The sequence below is a fragment of the Pelmatolapia mariae genome, linkage group LG18 (genome assembly GCF_036321145.2).
Source record: "Pelmatolapia mariae isolate MD_Pm_ZW linkage group LG18, Pm_UMD_F_2, whole genome shotgun sequence".
NCBI lineage: Eukaryota > Metazoa > Chordata > Actinopteri > Cichliformes > Cichlidae > Pelmatolapia > Pelmatolapia mariae.
This window is the reverse complement of record NC_086243.1, coordinates 12,575,749-12,592,016: the sequence shown is the minus strand read 5'-3', so window position 1 is coordinate 12,592,016 and position 16,268 is coordinate 12,575,749. Positions and strand designations below refer to the sequence as shown.

The window sequence follows — 16,268 nt, the reverse complement described above, 5'->3', positions numbered from 1 at the left end:
AACAACTTGAATCTTAGTAAAGGCTGCATATTAGTCATGTCTGACTTACTGCCACACCTACAACAGAGACACTGTTAATGTTAATTACACAAATGCTGCTGCTGCCAAAAGACGTTTGTAGGTTTTCCTGTTTTTTTAAAAGCAGGTCTGTTTTTTTGACAATTACAAGACTTGCATCACTGGAATTTTCAAAATAATTATGCATTATTATGCTGTTTATTATGCATGTGTGTCTGTCTAATTTATACAGCTGGCAGTAGAATGGGAGGATGGCATGGCTCAGGCCAGCGAGAGGAAGAGGCTATGATATCCTAAGTTGAAAGTGGAGGTGGAACAGTGAGGCTGGAGAGCAATAGTTTGCACAGTGGAGATTAACAAACTACAACAGTCTAGTCTGTTTCTGTTACTGTACTGGAGCAACTGTAACCCACATAATTTCCTTAGGCATTAATAAAGTATGCTGATTCTGATATAACCACCCAAACTCCTTAAAAAGTTAGAGATGTGTGGCCAAGCCGTACACCACACCATCTCAGGAATTGCTCAGTGCTGCAGTAAGTGGCTGTAGATGAGGAGCAAAGACCCCAGCTAGACCCTGACACACTCGATGCTGCTGAGGAATTTATTATTGCTTCATTATTAAAAGCTGCATTTGTTAGTTTTTGCGATAACTATCAAGAGTAAGACGCTCTTTAGTCAAATGTGAATATGTACAGAAACCAGTTTATTGGACTGAATGAATGTTCACTTGCCACAACAGAAAAAAAGCAAAACAAAAAGCAAAGAGTAATAAAATACAGCCCAGTGGACAGTTTTTCTGAAATTTTCAAACAATAAATGGTTTACAAAATGAGGGAGTCTGTCTACCTTTCTTCTGTGGATAAAACATCACTGATATCATGATCTGCCACTCAAACACTGCAGTAGGCGGATATGACAATATAACATTTTTACGGACAAATACAAAAGAAAAAAAAAAGTGGGGAAGAGGGATTTGGTCTCTCTTTTTCTTTTAAATATGCTCTATAGAGTGCTTGGGAGCAGACTGTTGGCAGGTCTCAATCAATCATCGAGAAAGTCATCATCAAGGTTAACATCTGTGGTGTCAATGTCATCCAGCTCCATGTTGTCCAGGTCCACCTCGAGCTCATCCAGAGTCTAGGACGGAGAGACACATACAAAAAAGGAAAATCCTTTTTTAAACAATGTTCCAGCTGAATTTTCATTTGATTTTACTTCATCAACTAAGAACAGTATGTGCTACAAGTTGTTCTGTATGAATAAAACCTAAGTCATCACACTAGAAGAGGGATTGATTGTGACAGCATAATAAATCAAAAATAAAGAGCAGAAGTCTTTACCTTATCTTTCTGTGAGAATTCATAGATTTCAGCCTCTTTCTCTTTTTCCACTGCTGCAGGAGGAGCAGGCTCAGGCTGTGAAGGTGTCACTGCAGCAATGGGAGCTGCTGCCTCCTCTTCATCTTGTGTCTGCCAAAAAAAGTGAATTAAATAAGGGAATTTTAAATTGTACTTGCCACTAATTTCTCTAGCTTTTATTCATTTTTACAGCCTACAGAAGATACAGAACAATGAACAGTAATCAGGTTAATAAAAAAAAGGTACTGAGATATCGATACTGTATGCAAACCTTAGAGACAGGAGGTAGGAAGGTTCCTTTGGGCTCGTATCCCTGGGCCTCTTCAAGAATGTTTCTGTCTTCATTGAGCTGAAAATATCAGATACAAATTCAGAAGTGCTGCCATATTAGCGATAACACAGTTAATTTACCTCAAAACTAAGCATCTTTTTTACTTAAGTCATCAAGGACTTTCAGTGAGTACTTTATAATGACCGTCTCCTCACTGAATAATTTAAGTATTTTGACCAAAGTCATTTAGCTTACTGTAACAAGTGGATAGTCTTTAGCAGGCCTGGTGGTGCCCAAGCAGGTTTCTCTCAGGTAGTGTTCAGCTGCAAAGGCTTCTTTCAGCCCGGGGAACAGATTCTCATACTCTGTAGGATCTGCTAGGGATTCAGCCGCCTACAATGAAGATGCAGGTCATGACCAAGAACAGATATCTAGACTGATGCTGATTGAGTTTAACAACTAAAACAAAAATCTCAAGGACGTAACTAACCTTCTGGTTGACCTTGGCCAGATTCTCCCTCCATAATTTGACCACACGGGACACCTGGCTGGGTAGGTAAGTGCGAGCCAGGAAGGCAGCTTCAGGTAGTCTGTTTGTTCTGATCAGAAGCTCCAAACACTGATCCAGTCTGTGGAGAAAGCACAGCAGCAAGGCATGAATTACCCTGGTAGCCTCATTTTCAGTGTGAACAACAACATGATTCTATTCCACAATTCGCCCCTGCAGGCTCATACATCTCACACTTACTTTCCCTGAAGGAAGTAGGTCATGAAGGCTACATTGTTTTTGCCGTCCCTTTCTGCCCCTTCAGCCAGCTTGCCCACCATGACAGCATTACCGGAGGCTGTAGCGAGGAGGAGCAGGCCACCATAATCCTGGGCATGGTGCAGGCACTCTTGGGCCAGGCCAAACTGGCACTTACTAATAGCCAGCTCTGCTAGCTGCTTCCACTTCTGCTCTGACTGTAGAGAACAGAGTAAAAAATATCAGAAATGTACTGGACAGAAAACCTGATCCATTGTGACATCAAATTACAATTATGGTCAAGCCTTTGATACAGAGTTTGCGTTTGCTTCTGTGTCCTTACCTCTGCTTCTACAGCCAGCTGGTAAGCAATCTTCAACTCTCCCAGCTGCAAGGCTAACTCAAACCTGTGCTCAGGGTCTGTGGACACTGCCAGGGCCTGCTGCTTGAAACCCTGATGAGCCAAAGAAATTGAAACCTTAAGCATACTCACAACTCAAAAGACAACCATTAAAATAACCTCTAATAGACCATTTTTCTACAGCTTATGTTTAAAGTCCAGTTGTGTTTCAAGATGAATGAATCGCCTTTGCTAACCTGTTTCTCCAGGAAGTGTGCCACCCTGGTCCTCTGCTCTTTAGGGATAGTGGGTAGCACCTTGTCAGCCATTCCAAAGTCCCGCCTCATTACAGCAGTCTGGTACTCCAGGACGGAGACAAGCAGGGAGTAGCTGACGATATTGAGCTCCTTGTCTCCCAGATACAGACGGTCATCTTTAGGTATGTAACCCAGTAGGTACATGGTCCTGCAGAAAAGGAAGTAGGTGTGAAAAAGCATCAAGGCTAATTTTAGAGGCCGCTTATTCTTTTTGTAGATTACATATTTACTGTAATCATCTGCTGAGTAGAGTTTCCGCATTGCTGGACTGTGTTTCTAATAAAGTTGGGAGAGCAAATCTATTCAACTCGAGCCTAAATAGTCTGTATTCTTACCTGTCCAAGTGTGCAATTGTGACAATCTCTCCTCCAACGTAATAGTTGAGTCTGTTTACAGAGCTGGTGTAGATGAAGCAGTCTCCAACCCAGAGCCCAGTCTTGACAATCTCCTGGATCTCTCCCTGGACCTGAACATGTCATAAAAGGTCAAATATATTTCTTAGATCAAGTATTACATTATGCTAAGCTATTCTGAACAGTGACTTCCAACAAAGGATGTGAATGCACTCACACCCACACACCTACCTCAAAGGCATCTTCAATACCATCCTCTGTCACTCCCTCGTTGTTCTCTTGGGAGGCAGCGACTTTATCTGCCAGGTAGCGCAGGATGAAGAAGGACTCCTCTGTGGCAATGCAGACCAGTTCACCAGAGTCTGACCAGAAGATCTGAAAAATATGAGAAAAAAGAAAGAAAAAGGTAACCCTACTAGAATTACTGGACAACAGCTTCTGGCAGTCACTCACTAACTTATTTATATAGGCCAGTGCTAAAAATAAGGTTAGAGAAGCACAAAAGTAATTTGTGGTGACTTCAATTAAAAATGCACAGTTTCCAGACTGATAAACAGAGACTAGGACTGAGAACAAATATCTAACTCAGTAGAAGAAAGCCAGTCTTACATGCTTGGGCTGGATCTCAATGCGGCGGATTAACTCTGTGTTCTCCCAGTCGTAAAATGCCAGGCCGTTCACCGACCTCACCCCAAGCAAGAAACCTCCATAGATACCTGTAGAGCAGAAATACAGGGAAAACGTCTGGTGAGGAAGACAGCCAACATACTTCCACTTCCAGTACCACAAATCCATCAGGCAGCTAAGATTTCATTACCTTCAGCTCCAAAGTCGGGCTTAAACGATTTCTTTTCTTTGAAGTTTTTAAAGATTTTGACGACACTGTTGCTTTCTCTGATGGCATATCTTTAACAAAGAAATATAGATGTTATTTAATAAGAGAGTAGCAAAGGATTAGGGCAAAGTTACGCTCAAGTTACGTTTTAAAATGTTCACTTACTCAGAAGAATCGTGTGCCCACACAAACTCCTGTGCTGAGCCGAAGCTCTTGTTTCTCAATGCCATAGCGGTGTAGATGATGTACTCTCCATCTCCACACACCACAACAAACCTGGTAAACGGAAAAACTGCAGATGAAGCTCCTCTGATAGAAATGTTATTATAAAATGACCAGAAACAAACATCTGTGATGCTCATTTCTGTGGATTTATAAAAAAAAAAAGGGTTGGACCAAGTGTATGTCTACCTTCCATTAGGGTTGTGCTGGATGGTTTGAGGGTAAATCTCACAGCTGCCCATGTCTTTGACAGCCAACGGTAGCCTCTCTCCATCCTTGATTTCGGCATCACCCATGGCCTTCAGGTTGGCCTGCTGTATTTCACTGTGTTTGGCCCAAATGATTTTGCCATTGGTGTCCATAGACATGGCTGGCTCCTCCCGACCCACCTATCCGGGAGTGGATGACGGAAGAAGAAAACAGATTGGAAGAGGATGAAAATAGATTTAAGTTTTGAACACATAATTCATTTACAAAACATGATAACCTTGATAAAATTCAGCTATAAATGAGTAAATTTCAAATTCATAGTGAGTCTTTTTCAAAACACTCTTCCTTTCCCTCACCTTGATAATGATGCTGCCTTCATCGTAGCCTAGCGCCACATTGTTGGAGCCCCTGAGACCGGACACACACCACACTCGCTCCATGCCATAGTTCAGTGTGCTCTCTAGGCGGTAAGTGCTCGAGTGCCAGATACGCACGGTCCCTGTAGAGGGAGAAGGAAAACAGTGTGAAAAGCAATAATTAATGAGACGGCAAAAGATGCATTTTGTGGGTGCACAGGTGAGGATGAGTGGGATTCCTGCTCACCATCCTCTGATCCAGTAATGATGATGGGCAGCTCTGGGTGGAAACTGACGCAAGAGACATTTTGGGCGTGGCCCTCCAGAGTTTGAACGCAGGTCTTGTTCTACAACACACAGCGGTGAATGGGTGAAACACTCACATTCACACAATGCTAAACCAACTCTTCCAGCTGTAGCACAAGTAAATAATCACAACATTAGGAAAATCAAGTGAAATTCTCCTACCTGGTAGTCCCAGATCTTGACTTGGCGATCATCAGCCCCAGATATCAGGTAGGGCTTGTCTCCTCCACTGTAGTAATCAATACAATTTACTCCTTTCTCATGACCTTCCAAAGTGAAATTGGGAGATGAAGAGCCAAGCTGCCACACCTGTAAGAACCCCGAGAACATGACTACAAACACTTCAGGAACTTTTAACTACATATGTGTAATTTATAGTCATAAAGGAAACTAGAGTACATACAAGAGTGTATGACCCACAGTTCACAATCCACGGTGCAGATATACTATTCCTCCAGAACTCTCCAAAACATTTAGCTCCTAGGACTAATTTCCAGAAACCTTCAAGTGAAGTAAATATTCCTGTGGGATTTCACTATAGTATAAAACCTTAAAAGCAGACACTGGCCTGATGACATTTAAAAAAGAAAAAGCTATTTTACCACATAATTTTTGCGCTCACCATCACAAAATAAACATTTTACCTTAAATGCTGACAAGTTGATTTTTATTTTTAAGAGTATAAGCTCAAATTCCAACTGGATACCATTGTCTGCATAAATGCTTAAAAAATCATGAACCTTCTCAAGTCTTACCACGGGAGACAGGACTCAGCTTTAGCAGAAGCAGAAGTGAGAAAATACAAAGCAAGAGGCTCCTACCTTAATTGTTCTGTCCAAGGAAGCACTGGCAAACTGATTGTTGTCCTTGGGGTTGATGACAATCTGCATAACATAATGAGTGTGACCCTCAAACACCTGGCTGCATGACCACTTCTTCTCCCAGTCCCAAAGCTTGATCAACATGTCATCTGCAATGACACAAAAACACAGTCATGCATGTGTGAGCACATAAATACATTGAATAAAGACAAGTCTCCATAGTATGATCTGTGAAGTAAGCATATGCAGAATGCCACAGATTTACAAAAAAACTAAATGAAGAAAGAAATCATGAGTTTACTAGCGTACCGCTGCTGGTGAGGATGTATGGCTGGGTTGGATGGACAGCAATGCAACGAATGTAGTCGGAGTGTGCCTCAAACATGTGGACTCGCTCCAAGGTGTTGTAGTTGAACACACGGATCTGCATGTCATCCTACACAGGGATGATAAAAAAGCTGAATTACTACTTGAAAACACATCATTTTAAGATTTTGACAACATTGGAAAATAGGATATGATCATGTGACTCCCTCAAAAACTTAGTGCACATAACATATCAAACATAACATCCTTAAAAAATCATGTCATTAGTTTTTAAAAGTATTACTTAAAAGTTACTATTTGGCACTTCTGTTGCTTTTACTAGATGCAGGTGGATGTCTCCCTAGTGACCTGGATAGTTGACTATTTGAGTGGCAGACCACAGCATGTGTGGGATCAGGTAGGGTGATGAGGAACTATGCTGTGGCGGCAACTTTGTTACGTAGTGTGAGCAGAACAATCTGCATCTTAACGTGACAAAAACTACGGAGCTAGTTGGGGAGGACTAGAACACTGATGATTCGTATTTCTATACATGAGATCTGGGTAGACACAGGGAATGACCACAATAACAAAAAACTGAACTTCAATAAAAATACAGAAGACCCCCTACAGTAAGTGCCAGAGGAATATCTACTTTCTGAAATGACTGAGCTCTTTTAATATCTGCTGGATGATGCACAAGATTCTCTGGTGGCCAGTGGCATTCTCTATTCTGTTGTGTTTGATGGGGCAATAAGCTGATCCACAGGACCAGAAATGTTGCTGATTTGGAACTTGACACTCTGAAAGCAGTGTCAGAAAAGAGGATGCTATCCAAGTTATCGAGAATACTGGTCAATCTTTTTAACCCCATCCATGACAGTCACCAGAGCATGTTTTCATTTGCCATGTCTTGTTTATAATATCCATAACATTTTAAACTTTTTGGAGTATTTCATTTAACATACAGCACCTTTGAATTTTTCAGCTTTTTTTTTTTTTTTTTTAACTTTTCTGAGCTGTGATCCCAACAGAAACAAGTAAATATCACTCACCGCTCCTGTGATGACCCAGTTCTTCCTTGCCACAAATTTAGAAGCTCTGACAGGCAGGTCGCAAACTTCGAAAGTCTTGACAAGAGTCTGAAAAAGAGAGCCGGCTTATAGTTTGCAACATATGGATGCGACACATCAGTGATCATCTATATGGATGTGAAGTCAGTAGTCTTTTTTTATATAAGCAATTTGGCACGGCTGTCACACTGGCTTCGTACCTGAGTTTCATGGTTCCAAACACAGACGCTGCCGTTGTACAGACTAGCCAGCATCCATGGCTCAGTTGGGTGAAGGTCCACACTCTTCACCCGGTCTGACCTGGCTGTCAGCCTCCGCTTAATGTCCAGCCTCAGAGGCTGAAAAGACGGAAAGAGATCAGTGTTTCCAAGCGCTGTTACAGGTGTTATATTGAACTTAAAGTGTATCTTAAAAGCAATGAAGCTTCAAACAACAACTGGAAGCAAAACCAAAGCATCGATTAGCAGCTAGCATTCAAATCAATACATTTCGTTTAATCGAGCTAAACCTGTAACTGTGCATCCGTTAGTAATAACTGCGCAACTAACTCAACACAAATGTACCCACATACTAACATTGAAAAAAAAGCTTAGGTTGGAAATCCGAAAAGGCCGTAAGCTACAAGCTCTCGTGCTAACTCAAGCTAATTAGCCGCTAAGCTAGCTGCAAGATATTATTATTTGACATTGATTCACGGCTCTTTTTAAAACAAATAAGTTGACGTGTATACAAACAAAAACACACTCTGGGATGTTTAAAATGCCTCTTACCATGTTTTGTCCCCGTGTTGTCACAATAAAATCAGAGAAATGTGTTGCGAACAGTTTCAATCGGGGTCCAAATGTTGCGTTTTTCCAGTGAACAGCCTAGTGGACACTGACGTGGAACTTCCTGAAACGCAATCTCGCGTGAGTTGAGCTGTGGAAGTGCTGACGTGACAACATCCGTGAGCTTTGCTGCAGTCAGTCGTCAGGCTGCCACGGTGTCATTCTATGCTGTGTGTAAAGACTATATCCTATGTCTATTTTTATTCTATTATATCAGTTGCTATACAAATATAACTTCACCACCATCCATGGTTAGCCTATAGGATAAACAGGGCGCCTTTCCAATGTCATATTTTAAGATGAGTAATTTGTTGTCAATTATTTGTTTCGAAAGCAACATGAAAATTGTCCTAACTTTCTTGTCAGTTAGGTCTTATTTCCGTTTTATAATAAAAATGTAAAAATATGTAATTTTTTCTCCATTACTATCACATCATTGTCTGTTGTTAGATGCACTGGTTGGAAAATAGTAGGAAAAAGTTCAATATAAATCCAATATGGTTCTCAAAGCACCTTTATGCATTGATTCATTCTGCTCATATATTTTTTTATTTAAAAAAACATGTCACGTTCATTTAGAAGCATTGACTTTATTATTCTTTTCTCTTGAACACCTGCCGACAAACTACACCTTCACATGTCAGCTCCTGTGGATGAAGAAAAATCTGTTAATGTTATTCAGCAGAGGGATCAGAAGAACATTGAACAATGTTATAGCTGGCCATTTTATACTTAACAGTCACATCCTGATTATGCAACACCTCCCACTAATGGGAGACATTTCTTTATTACCATTCAGCACAAGCTCAGTCTCAAATCTTTCAAAACAATAAAACTCTAAATATCAGAAGCACTGTCAGCCCACCAGGTAGAGTTTGTCTCCTTCAGTCCAGTGCTTCCAGCCACGGTTGGCCTTCTCGCCTTTCTGAGTGCACACCAGCTTGTCCCCATCCCACTTCACCAGACTCTGAAGACAACAGTTAAAGAGTTAAGCCAGTTTTTAGCTGGCGTAATGTAATTTTGTCTGAACATTGTGATAAGGAATTTCATGTTCAGATAAGCTTATATCATTGCTGCTAACATGCTCGGATTTATGACCCGAAGGCTAATGAACACTAACCAGCTTATCCTTGCTTTTATGCTAGTTTTTTTTTTTTTTAGCACTGACTTATCATAGGCCTACTTGCTCATTTTTTAAAAACATTAAAGCATCAGCTAGTGCAGAGTATTAAAGAAAACTTGACACTGATAAGCTTATAAATCAGTCTGAAATATACAGGACTGAATACTAATTACACATATATGAAAGATGGATTCATTTTTTTAAGAACCTGTTGTTTCAGGTACCCTGGAAGCACATGGGCAAGGACTGACTCATCACATCTGGACTCCAGTGGTTATCTTACCTTGACATTTCTGTTGTCTAGTCCCTTGGTGTACTCATCAAACTCCACGCCTACAGTGAAGGCCAGCTCATAATTCCTAAAGGTGCTCAGTGTTTTGAAGTCAAACTTGTCCCCATCTTGGAAAACCACTTTGGTCTGAGATAGGGAGATGGCAATTTTCCTTGTAGCAAAGTCAATATCTAGGAGCAGATTACAGAAGATTGTTCAGGCTGTATCAGGAACAGATGATGAAGTGAGGATGAACTGTGGTAACTCCTTAGTTACATATTAGTAATATAGCTAGCTGTGATTTTATATGTTGCGGTGATTTGAAAAAATATTTGCCCTCTTCCTGATTTCTTATTTTTTCCATATTTATCACACTTGTTTCAGATCATAGACATAGACAAAGAAAACCTGAATAAATGCAAAATGCTGTTTCTGAATGATGAAGAAAGAGGATAAGGATCAAATTAAATTTGTTAAATTATATTTTTTGGAAGGTTTTAGTCTCGTTACATATGGAATAAAACTAACACAGCATTGTATTAAAAGTACAACAAACCAACAGTTAAACATGGTGGTGGTAGTGTGATGGTCGGTGGCTGCTTTGCTGCTTCAGGACTTGGATGCTGATAAAAACCATGGTTTTGACTGATAAAACCACAAATTCTGCTCTCTACCAGAAACTCCTGAATATCTGAACATTAGTTTGTGTCCTGAAGCTCAAGAGCACTTGAGTTATGCAGCAGGACAATGATCTGAAACATACCAGTAAGTCCACCTCTGAATGTCTCAAACAGGCCATTCCTGCTTGAAAATCCTCCAGGGTAGCTGAATTTAAACAATTCTGCAAAGAAAAGCGGGCTAAAATTCCTCCACAGGGATGTGAAGAGTCTTTGCCAGCTATTGCATTAATTCTGTACTTGCTGCCAAGCGTGGCACAACCATTTATTAGACTTAAGGGGCAATTACTTTTTAACATGTTTGGATGACTGTTTTTCCCTTAATAGATAAGATAATTTTTCAACTAGGCAACAATCTAAGAAATCAGGAAGGGGGCAAATACTTTTTCACAGCATAATATGTATGTATGATGTATAATCACACTCAGTTTTACTCAACAAGAATCTGTAGTAAGTAACTCAAAAGTAGACGGTTGTTCTGTTAAGAAAAAGATTAGAAGTATTAAAATCTTTTAATCTTTCTTTAATCATATAACTAAGACATTTTAGTCTAAAATTGAACATATCAGGATGTAAGTTTTCTTACTCAGTACTTTCAAGTAATCCTCAAATTTCTCACTGGATTCCAGTATCCATTTTCCACTAAAGTCTGCTGGCATGGCTGCAGCTGGTGAAGCTGACATGTGTGGACTGAAGAGTGTAGGGAGTGGGGAAGAGGCAGGGTGTCCTCTTGCTTTTATATGAGTGGGGGGCACGAGGGCAGAGTGCTACTGATAAGTGAGTTTATAGCTTAAAGAGGACTGGCAGGGGCAGTTATTTCTGAGGGGGAGGACCTGCTTTCTGCGGTCACTGACGGAGGTTACCACAGGCACATCTGTGGGCATCCACGTTAAAGTGTACCATCACCATCGCTCTCGATGCACGTGCACACTTGCAGTACGGGTCAGCATACAATGTGTAGCCAGGAGAGGCTATTCTGTTTTCAGTGCTAACACTGTTTGGTCTGTTTCAATGGCAAACTCAACCAGAGCATTTGAACTTTGAACAGGTTTGAAGGTTAATAAAGTTCAACCCAACCGTTTTGTTTTCCAGAGATCCCCTCCAGAAGGTTTTATGCTACAGTATAATCACATTGAAGCACATATAACTGAAACTCAGATTTAAAAAGAGCCCACCTTCAGCAGATGACCCGCAAATTTATTGAGAATAAACACGCTTCTCTGGTTTTGTGTCGACACCTCACTCCTTCACAAAAGAGCGCTTTTTTTAACCACCCAAAGCAAGAGTACAGAAATCAATAACAGCTCCTCTGAGGAATGATAAGTCAACAGAGCTTGCAGGTATACGCTGGTGAGGTGCCTGTGTGTGAATGCACAAGAAGCAGCAGGAAGGAGTCAAAAGAGCAGCGCGATCAGAAGCAGCAGCGAAGAATGAGCAAGTGAGTTGCACAGCATGTATAGATTATGCCCAATTGGTAATGACATGGCACAAAGCGAGGTGACAGATTAAGTGATTCAAAGCTAAATGTGACCTGAGCTGTTTGGTTCATTCGCAAGAGGAAGCAAAGAGATTTCTCTCGCATGGGAAGAGAGGTATTTTCATCTCAAAAGAGCTTCTGATACACTGGATGGTTTAGAACGGCTTCATTTATTGATTGATTCAACTTTCACAGCCACAGTCTTAAAGGAACTGGGACAAATACATGTAACATTTTTATTCTGGAGACTGAGCATCTCAGCCAAGTTCTGCTCTTACCATCGTCCTTCAGCTGTAATCATTTACAAAACTAAGTCATTACATTTCTCTTCACTGCATCCACAACATTCCCAGCTGGCTCACCCATCAGATCAGCTACAGCTATGGCACTTACGCATGCGTCCAGCACATCTAAACCTGCTAATCAAAGCACCCACCTTGAAACAAATACACAGTATTGGATTTTGTGGTGTTATATGTCAACTTGCCCATTTGTGCTACAAAGAAATTCCTTTGGCAAAGTAAGGCAACAGCATGATGGAACAGAAACGTGTGTTTGGTGAGTTCACTACAGTAACACGGACACACGGACAGGCCGGAGGGATAAAAGGAAAGTCGGACTGTATGTTAGAGGAAGAGGTTGTTCCTGATGTGTCTCTCTGAGCCAGTTTTTGGTGCGGGCACCAGACTGTTCACTGAAAGCTGCTTTAAGTCTTCTTGAAGACCTGCTTGGAAACAACTCCTGCAGCTCTCAGCTCCTGGAGAGAAAAATACATGTTTGATATGTTTATTCAGACATGTGAGAGACTCAGAAAGTAATGCTGACCAATGAGAACCTCTAAGCAGTAGATGGACAAGGATTAGTGTCATCATTAACCAGAGGTAAGTGGTGTTTCTTTACTTTAATCATAAAAAGTGATACAAAAAATTACCAACTTGCAGTTAGTAAGTGGGGAGGGGCTAAAAACATCAGAGCTATCACAAACACTGGCATTCAAGGTCACATTGAACCCTGTGGCCGATTTAGAATCACCAGTTAAAATAACATGCATGTCTCTGGACTGTGGGAAGACGCAGGTGAGAACCCATGCAGGTACAGGGAGAATGTGAAAACACTCCACACAGAAAGGTCCCTGCAGGCCGGTGGATTCAAACCCAGGACCATGAGGCATCACTGCTAACCACTGCACTACTACACGCCCCCCTAAAAAAATTAAAAATTAAAAGAAAATAAAAACAAAACAAGGAAAAACAAAACAAAAAAAAGCTTTAAAAGTAAAAGAAAAATAATACCCTGTAGTTTATTTCATTTTAAAAAGACCTATGTAGTTCTGCCAAGATAAGCACGTAAACATGAAATATGGCAGCACTGTGGACTATTGCAAGATATAAACGAGAAGAACAAAGCGGTCTCTTTAATCACGACAAGATTGTTGGTTTGTGTCCGTTCAACCTTGTAACACAGAGATCACTGATGTTGTTTTATTTTATTGATAGCAGATTATTTATTTTCCCAAAGACATGGGTGAATCTTATTGACCCACAAAAGAACACTGAATCCTTCAAATGACCTGAAAAAAGTCGCCCCTCTTTACACTGAATTAATACACATTTCCAGTTGCAGTTCATGTGTCAGCCACCAGAGGTCTCTGTTGCTCTACACTCAAACCGGCTCTGGGGAGCTCTCCACTAATACTGTAACTAATTTCAGGGAAGCTGATTGAAAACATCTGCTAGCATCACTTAAACCAAATAACTTGGCAGATTATTTTTTGTTTAGCTTTGATGGCAGTAATCATACACAGGAAAATCTGATAATGCTGTGCTAATGAAAACACTAATGGGCTACTTATTGCGTTAATGTATTTTCAGATGCAAATGCGCTTTAACAGAATTTATAAAAGCATTTATGATGCATTTGTTGGCTAACTCGAAGGCTCTGCTCGTAATGACTGACAGAGGTGCCAACTACAGGAGAAGAAGAATTTGGATGGCTTTTAATTTCACAGTATGCACACATTTTTTTTTTAAATTTTAATCATGCAGTTTGCATCTGGAGGGAACACTTGGGAATCAAATATGTGAGCAGAGCTATTTAATTAAGTGGAAATAATTATTTGGCTGTGAGTCGGTTGTGTAACTGTCAGAAATCCTCCATACAGACTGTAATGTTACTGCAGCTTGAGCTGGTAGTTAATTCATACTAGAGTCCCACATAAAAATCAATGCTCTTCACATACAGCGCTGAGAGGCATTCTGGATTTGGATTAAAGTGTCTAAATTGAATGCATTAATATTCATGGCAGGGACTGATGTTTTCTTACCAGATGAAGCTCATCTCCCTCCACCCAGTGGGTCCAGCCTCTCCCTTCGATCTCTCCCTTCTGCACACACACCAGCCTGTCCCCCTCCCAGGTGATGGTGGTCTGCAAGACATCACAAGACAGAGAGAGAGAGACAGAGTGAAAAAAGCATGAGGCATCAGGGAAGGATCTCTTACTACTCTTAAAACAGAGCATATTGATTTTAGTATGCAGAATACAATAAGCTGAATAAATGACCCATTTCCCATAATTATTCAGATAGATCTTTACACACAAACATGTGAATTTCCCTCTTAGCGGCACTCCAAACAGCTTAAAGCTTAACTAAAATCAGCCTATAAGCATACAAAAAAAGGGCTTTCGATGGGGACCACAGATAATCTGTGATCCTATTCAGCAGTCAGTGACATAATCTGATTAAATATGAGTTCTATCCTCAACCAGTTCTTTCCATGCAGCATTTGACATTGTTCCTTATTACAACAATTTATAAGAGTTTGTAAAAAGTTGGAGGAAACTTTTATGAGTGGGTAGATTTTTTTTTCCTGCTATTGTATAAAACAACCAGTTCTTGCAACACCATGCGCTCATTATGCTGAAGGGTGGAAGTCGTTTACACGCCCACAGAATCTGCACTCCTGTGTCAATGCCAAAGATCCCAACACCTGGCAGCAGTGTGGTTCATCTGTGATGTTTAGTTAAAGTCTCAGCAGGTTCCTAACTACAGATGCATTTAAGTACAAAAAGTAAAAAATCTTACCATGCATTTCCTGTCGTCCACTCCAGACAGATCCTCCTCAAACTCTTGGCCCACGTAGAAATCCATGTTGTAGTTTTTGAAGGTACTGAGAGTCTTGATGATTATGTGGTCGCCCTCGTGAACGATGTCCTTGTCAGGCTTCAGCAAGGTCGCAATTTTCCTGATGGCAATGTTTACATCTGGCCCATGAGCAAGGTGACAAAAAATGAATTGAAAACAAAGAAGCAGTGAGGTTTTATGCATATAAGGACACAGAAAGAACTGCCTCAGATTGTGTAAAGATCAGGTTTATAATTTCATCATTGCTTTTTCGAGCTGTACACTTGTGATCTGTGCCTTCCTTCTCTGGGCATGACTCCCTGCCGAACTAATAAACTCACCCAGAGCTTTCAGATACTCCTCGAAGTTATCATTGGAAATCATTTTCCAATATCCGGTCAGATTAGGAACCATGTTGGCTGTTCCTCTGCTGGTTTCTTCACTTCCAGAGAATGAGGAGGTCTGTTGTGGACATCTGCTGGGGATGGAGTGCAGAAAACACTCTCAAAAGCCCCAATTTGAACCAAACTCATTTTAATCCGATTACCCTGCTGGGTTTCACTTCTTTTTTTTTTAATGGAAAATGTTGCTGGCACCTCCCACTTCCCTCCCAATGCCAACACCACGTAATCTCTCAATCCTCACCACGCTTTTACTGTGCTGGGAACCAGCGGTATGCGTGATCTACATAATGTAAACACTTGTGTGCCTTATGTTGGAGAATGCTTACGTGTTTAGGTGGGATTAGGATCAATACGCCTCCTCTATTAATTTGACACAGGCCTGTTTATTTATGAAGCCACGTGTGTCAGATTTGGCCTGTAAGCTGATTCTTTTATATAAAATGAGGCCTGCTTCAATGATGTTTGAATCAGTTTTTTCTTTTTTTTTAAATTAAATATCGGAGCCATCGACAGTCAGACTAAATGAGTACAAAAGAAATCACTCAGAGAGCAAGTGAAAATGGCTGAATGGAGCATGCTAAGAGGATAATATTCACAGCACAAAAGCAGAATCACCTGAGCTTAAAATGATCCAACTCAAACAATTAACTGTAGCACAATATGCCTGTCACATCTTCTGTCTCGCCTAAATAACTCAATTAATTTGATAAGCTCTCTTTTGGGCAGCGCGCTGCAGCCAACACACTGCCTAAATCCTTTGCTGACTGAAAGACAGGCAAAGACACACACCATCATCATAATCGCCACTATTTAGTATCAATGGAATAGCAGCG

The 16,268-nt window shown here is 40.7% G+C and overlaps 3 protein-coding genes across 3 annotated transcripts; all 3 read right to left on the bottom strand.

Annotated features, from left to right (window-relative positions):
• Window positions 1-703: 703 nt before the first annotated feature.
• copb2 (COPI coat complex subunit beta 2) lies at window positions 704-8,424 on the bottom strand. The gene is made up of 22 exons (XM_063462534.1): window positions 8,305-8,424; window positions 7,735-7,872; window positions 7,517-7,603; window positions 6,465-6,591; window positions 6,156-6,304; window positions 5,497-5,643; window positions 5,276-5,375; window positions 5,029-5,171; window positions 4,652-4,851; window positions 4,406-4,516; window positions 4,223-4,311; window positions 4,015-4,121; window positions 3,637-3,780; window positions 3,388-3,518; window positions 2,993-3,200; window positions 2,739-2,849; window positions 2,399-2,613; window positions 2,141-2,279; window positions 1,906-2,043; window positions 1,651-1,728; window positions 1,362-1,490; window positions 704-1,158 (listed from the first exon to the last, which is right to left on the bottom strand). The coding sequence occupies exons 1-22, from the start codon at window positions 8,305-8,307 to the stop codon at window positions 1,063-1,065; spliced, it is 2,790 nt and encodes a 929-aa protein (XP_063318604.1). The 5' UTR covers window positions 8,308-8,424; the 3' UTR covers window positions 704-1,062.
• Window positions 8,425-8,944: 520 nt separating this feature from the next.
• Window positions 8,945-11,952, bottom strand: rbp2b (retinol binding protein 2b, cellular). The gene is made up of 4 exons (XM_063461516.1): window positions 11,019-11,952; window positions 9,768-9,946; window positions 9,227-9,328; window positions 8,945-9,008 (listed from the first exon to the last, which is right to left on the bottom strand). The coding sequence occupies exons 1-4, from the start codon at window positions 11,113-11,115 to the stop codon at window positions 8,955-8,957; spliced, it is 432 nt and encodes a 143-aa protein (XP_063317586.1). The 5' UTR covers window positions 11,116-11,952; the 3' UTR covers window positions 8,945-8,954.
• A 108-nt stretch (window positions 11,953-12,060) lies between these two features.
• Window positions 12,061-15,527, bottom strand: rbp1.1 (retinol binding protein 1, cellular, tandem duplicate 1). The gene is made up of 4 exons (XM_063461515.1): window positions 15,373-15,527; window positions 14,993-15,171; window positions 14,233-14,334; window positions 12,061-12,666 (listed from the first exon to the last, which is right to left on the bottom strand). Exons 1-4 carry the CDS (start codon window positions 15,443-15,445, stop codon window positions 12,616-12,618), a joined length of 405 nt encoding a protein of 134 aa, XP_063317585.1. The 5' UTR covers window positions 15,446-15,527; the 3' UTR covers window positions 12,061-12,615.
• Window positions 15,528-16,268: the final 741 nt, after the last annotated feature.

What these genes read in the sequence shown, in the direction of transcription:
- rbp2b (XM_063461516.1), bottom strand. Translation starts at nt 11,115, where the DNA reads ATGTCAGCTTCACCAGCTGCAGCCATGCCAGCAGACTTTAGTGGAAAA. An exon ending in TAGACAACAGAAATGTCAAG is followed by an intron (nt 9,329 to 9,767) that starts GTAAGATAACCA and finishes TGTTGTCTTCAG; the next exon opens with AGTCTGGTGAAGTGGGATGG. An exon ending in AAGGAGACAAACTCTACCTG is followed by an intron (nt 9,009 to 9,226) that starts GTGGGCTGACAG and finishes CTTCATCCACAG; the next exon opens with GAGCTGACATGTGAAGGTGT.
- copb2 (XM_063462534.1), bottom strand. An exon ending in TCAAGATCTGGGACTACCAG is followed by an intron (nt 5,376 to 5,496) that starts GTAGGAGAATTT and finishes TGTGTGTTGTAG; the next exon opens with AACAAGACCTGCGTTCAAAC. An exon ending in GTATTGAAGATGCCTTTGAG is followed by an intron (nt 3,519 to 3,636) that starts GTAGGTGTGTGG and finishes TGACATGTTCAG; the next exon opens with GTCCAGGGAGAGATCCAGGA.
- rbp1.1 (XM_063461515.1), bottom strand. Translation starts at nt 15,445, where the DNA reads ATGGTTCCTAATCTGACCGGATATTGGAAAATGATTTCCAATGATAAC. An exon ending in TGGACGACAGGAAATGCATG is followed by an intron (nt 14,335 to 14,992) that starts GTAAGATTTTTT and finishes GATGTCTTGCAG; the next exon opens with ACCACCATCACCTGGGAGGG. An exon ending in AGGGAGATGAGCTTCATCTG is followed by an intron (nt 12,667 to 14,232) that starts GTAAGAAAACAT and finishes TTTTCTCTCCAG; the next exon opens with GAGCTGAGAGCTGCAGGAGT.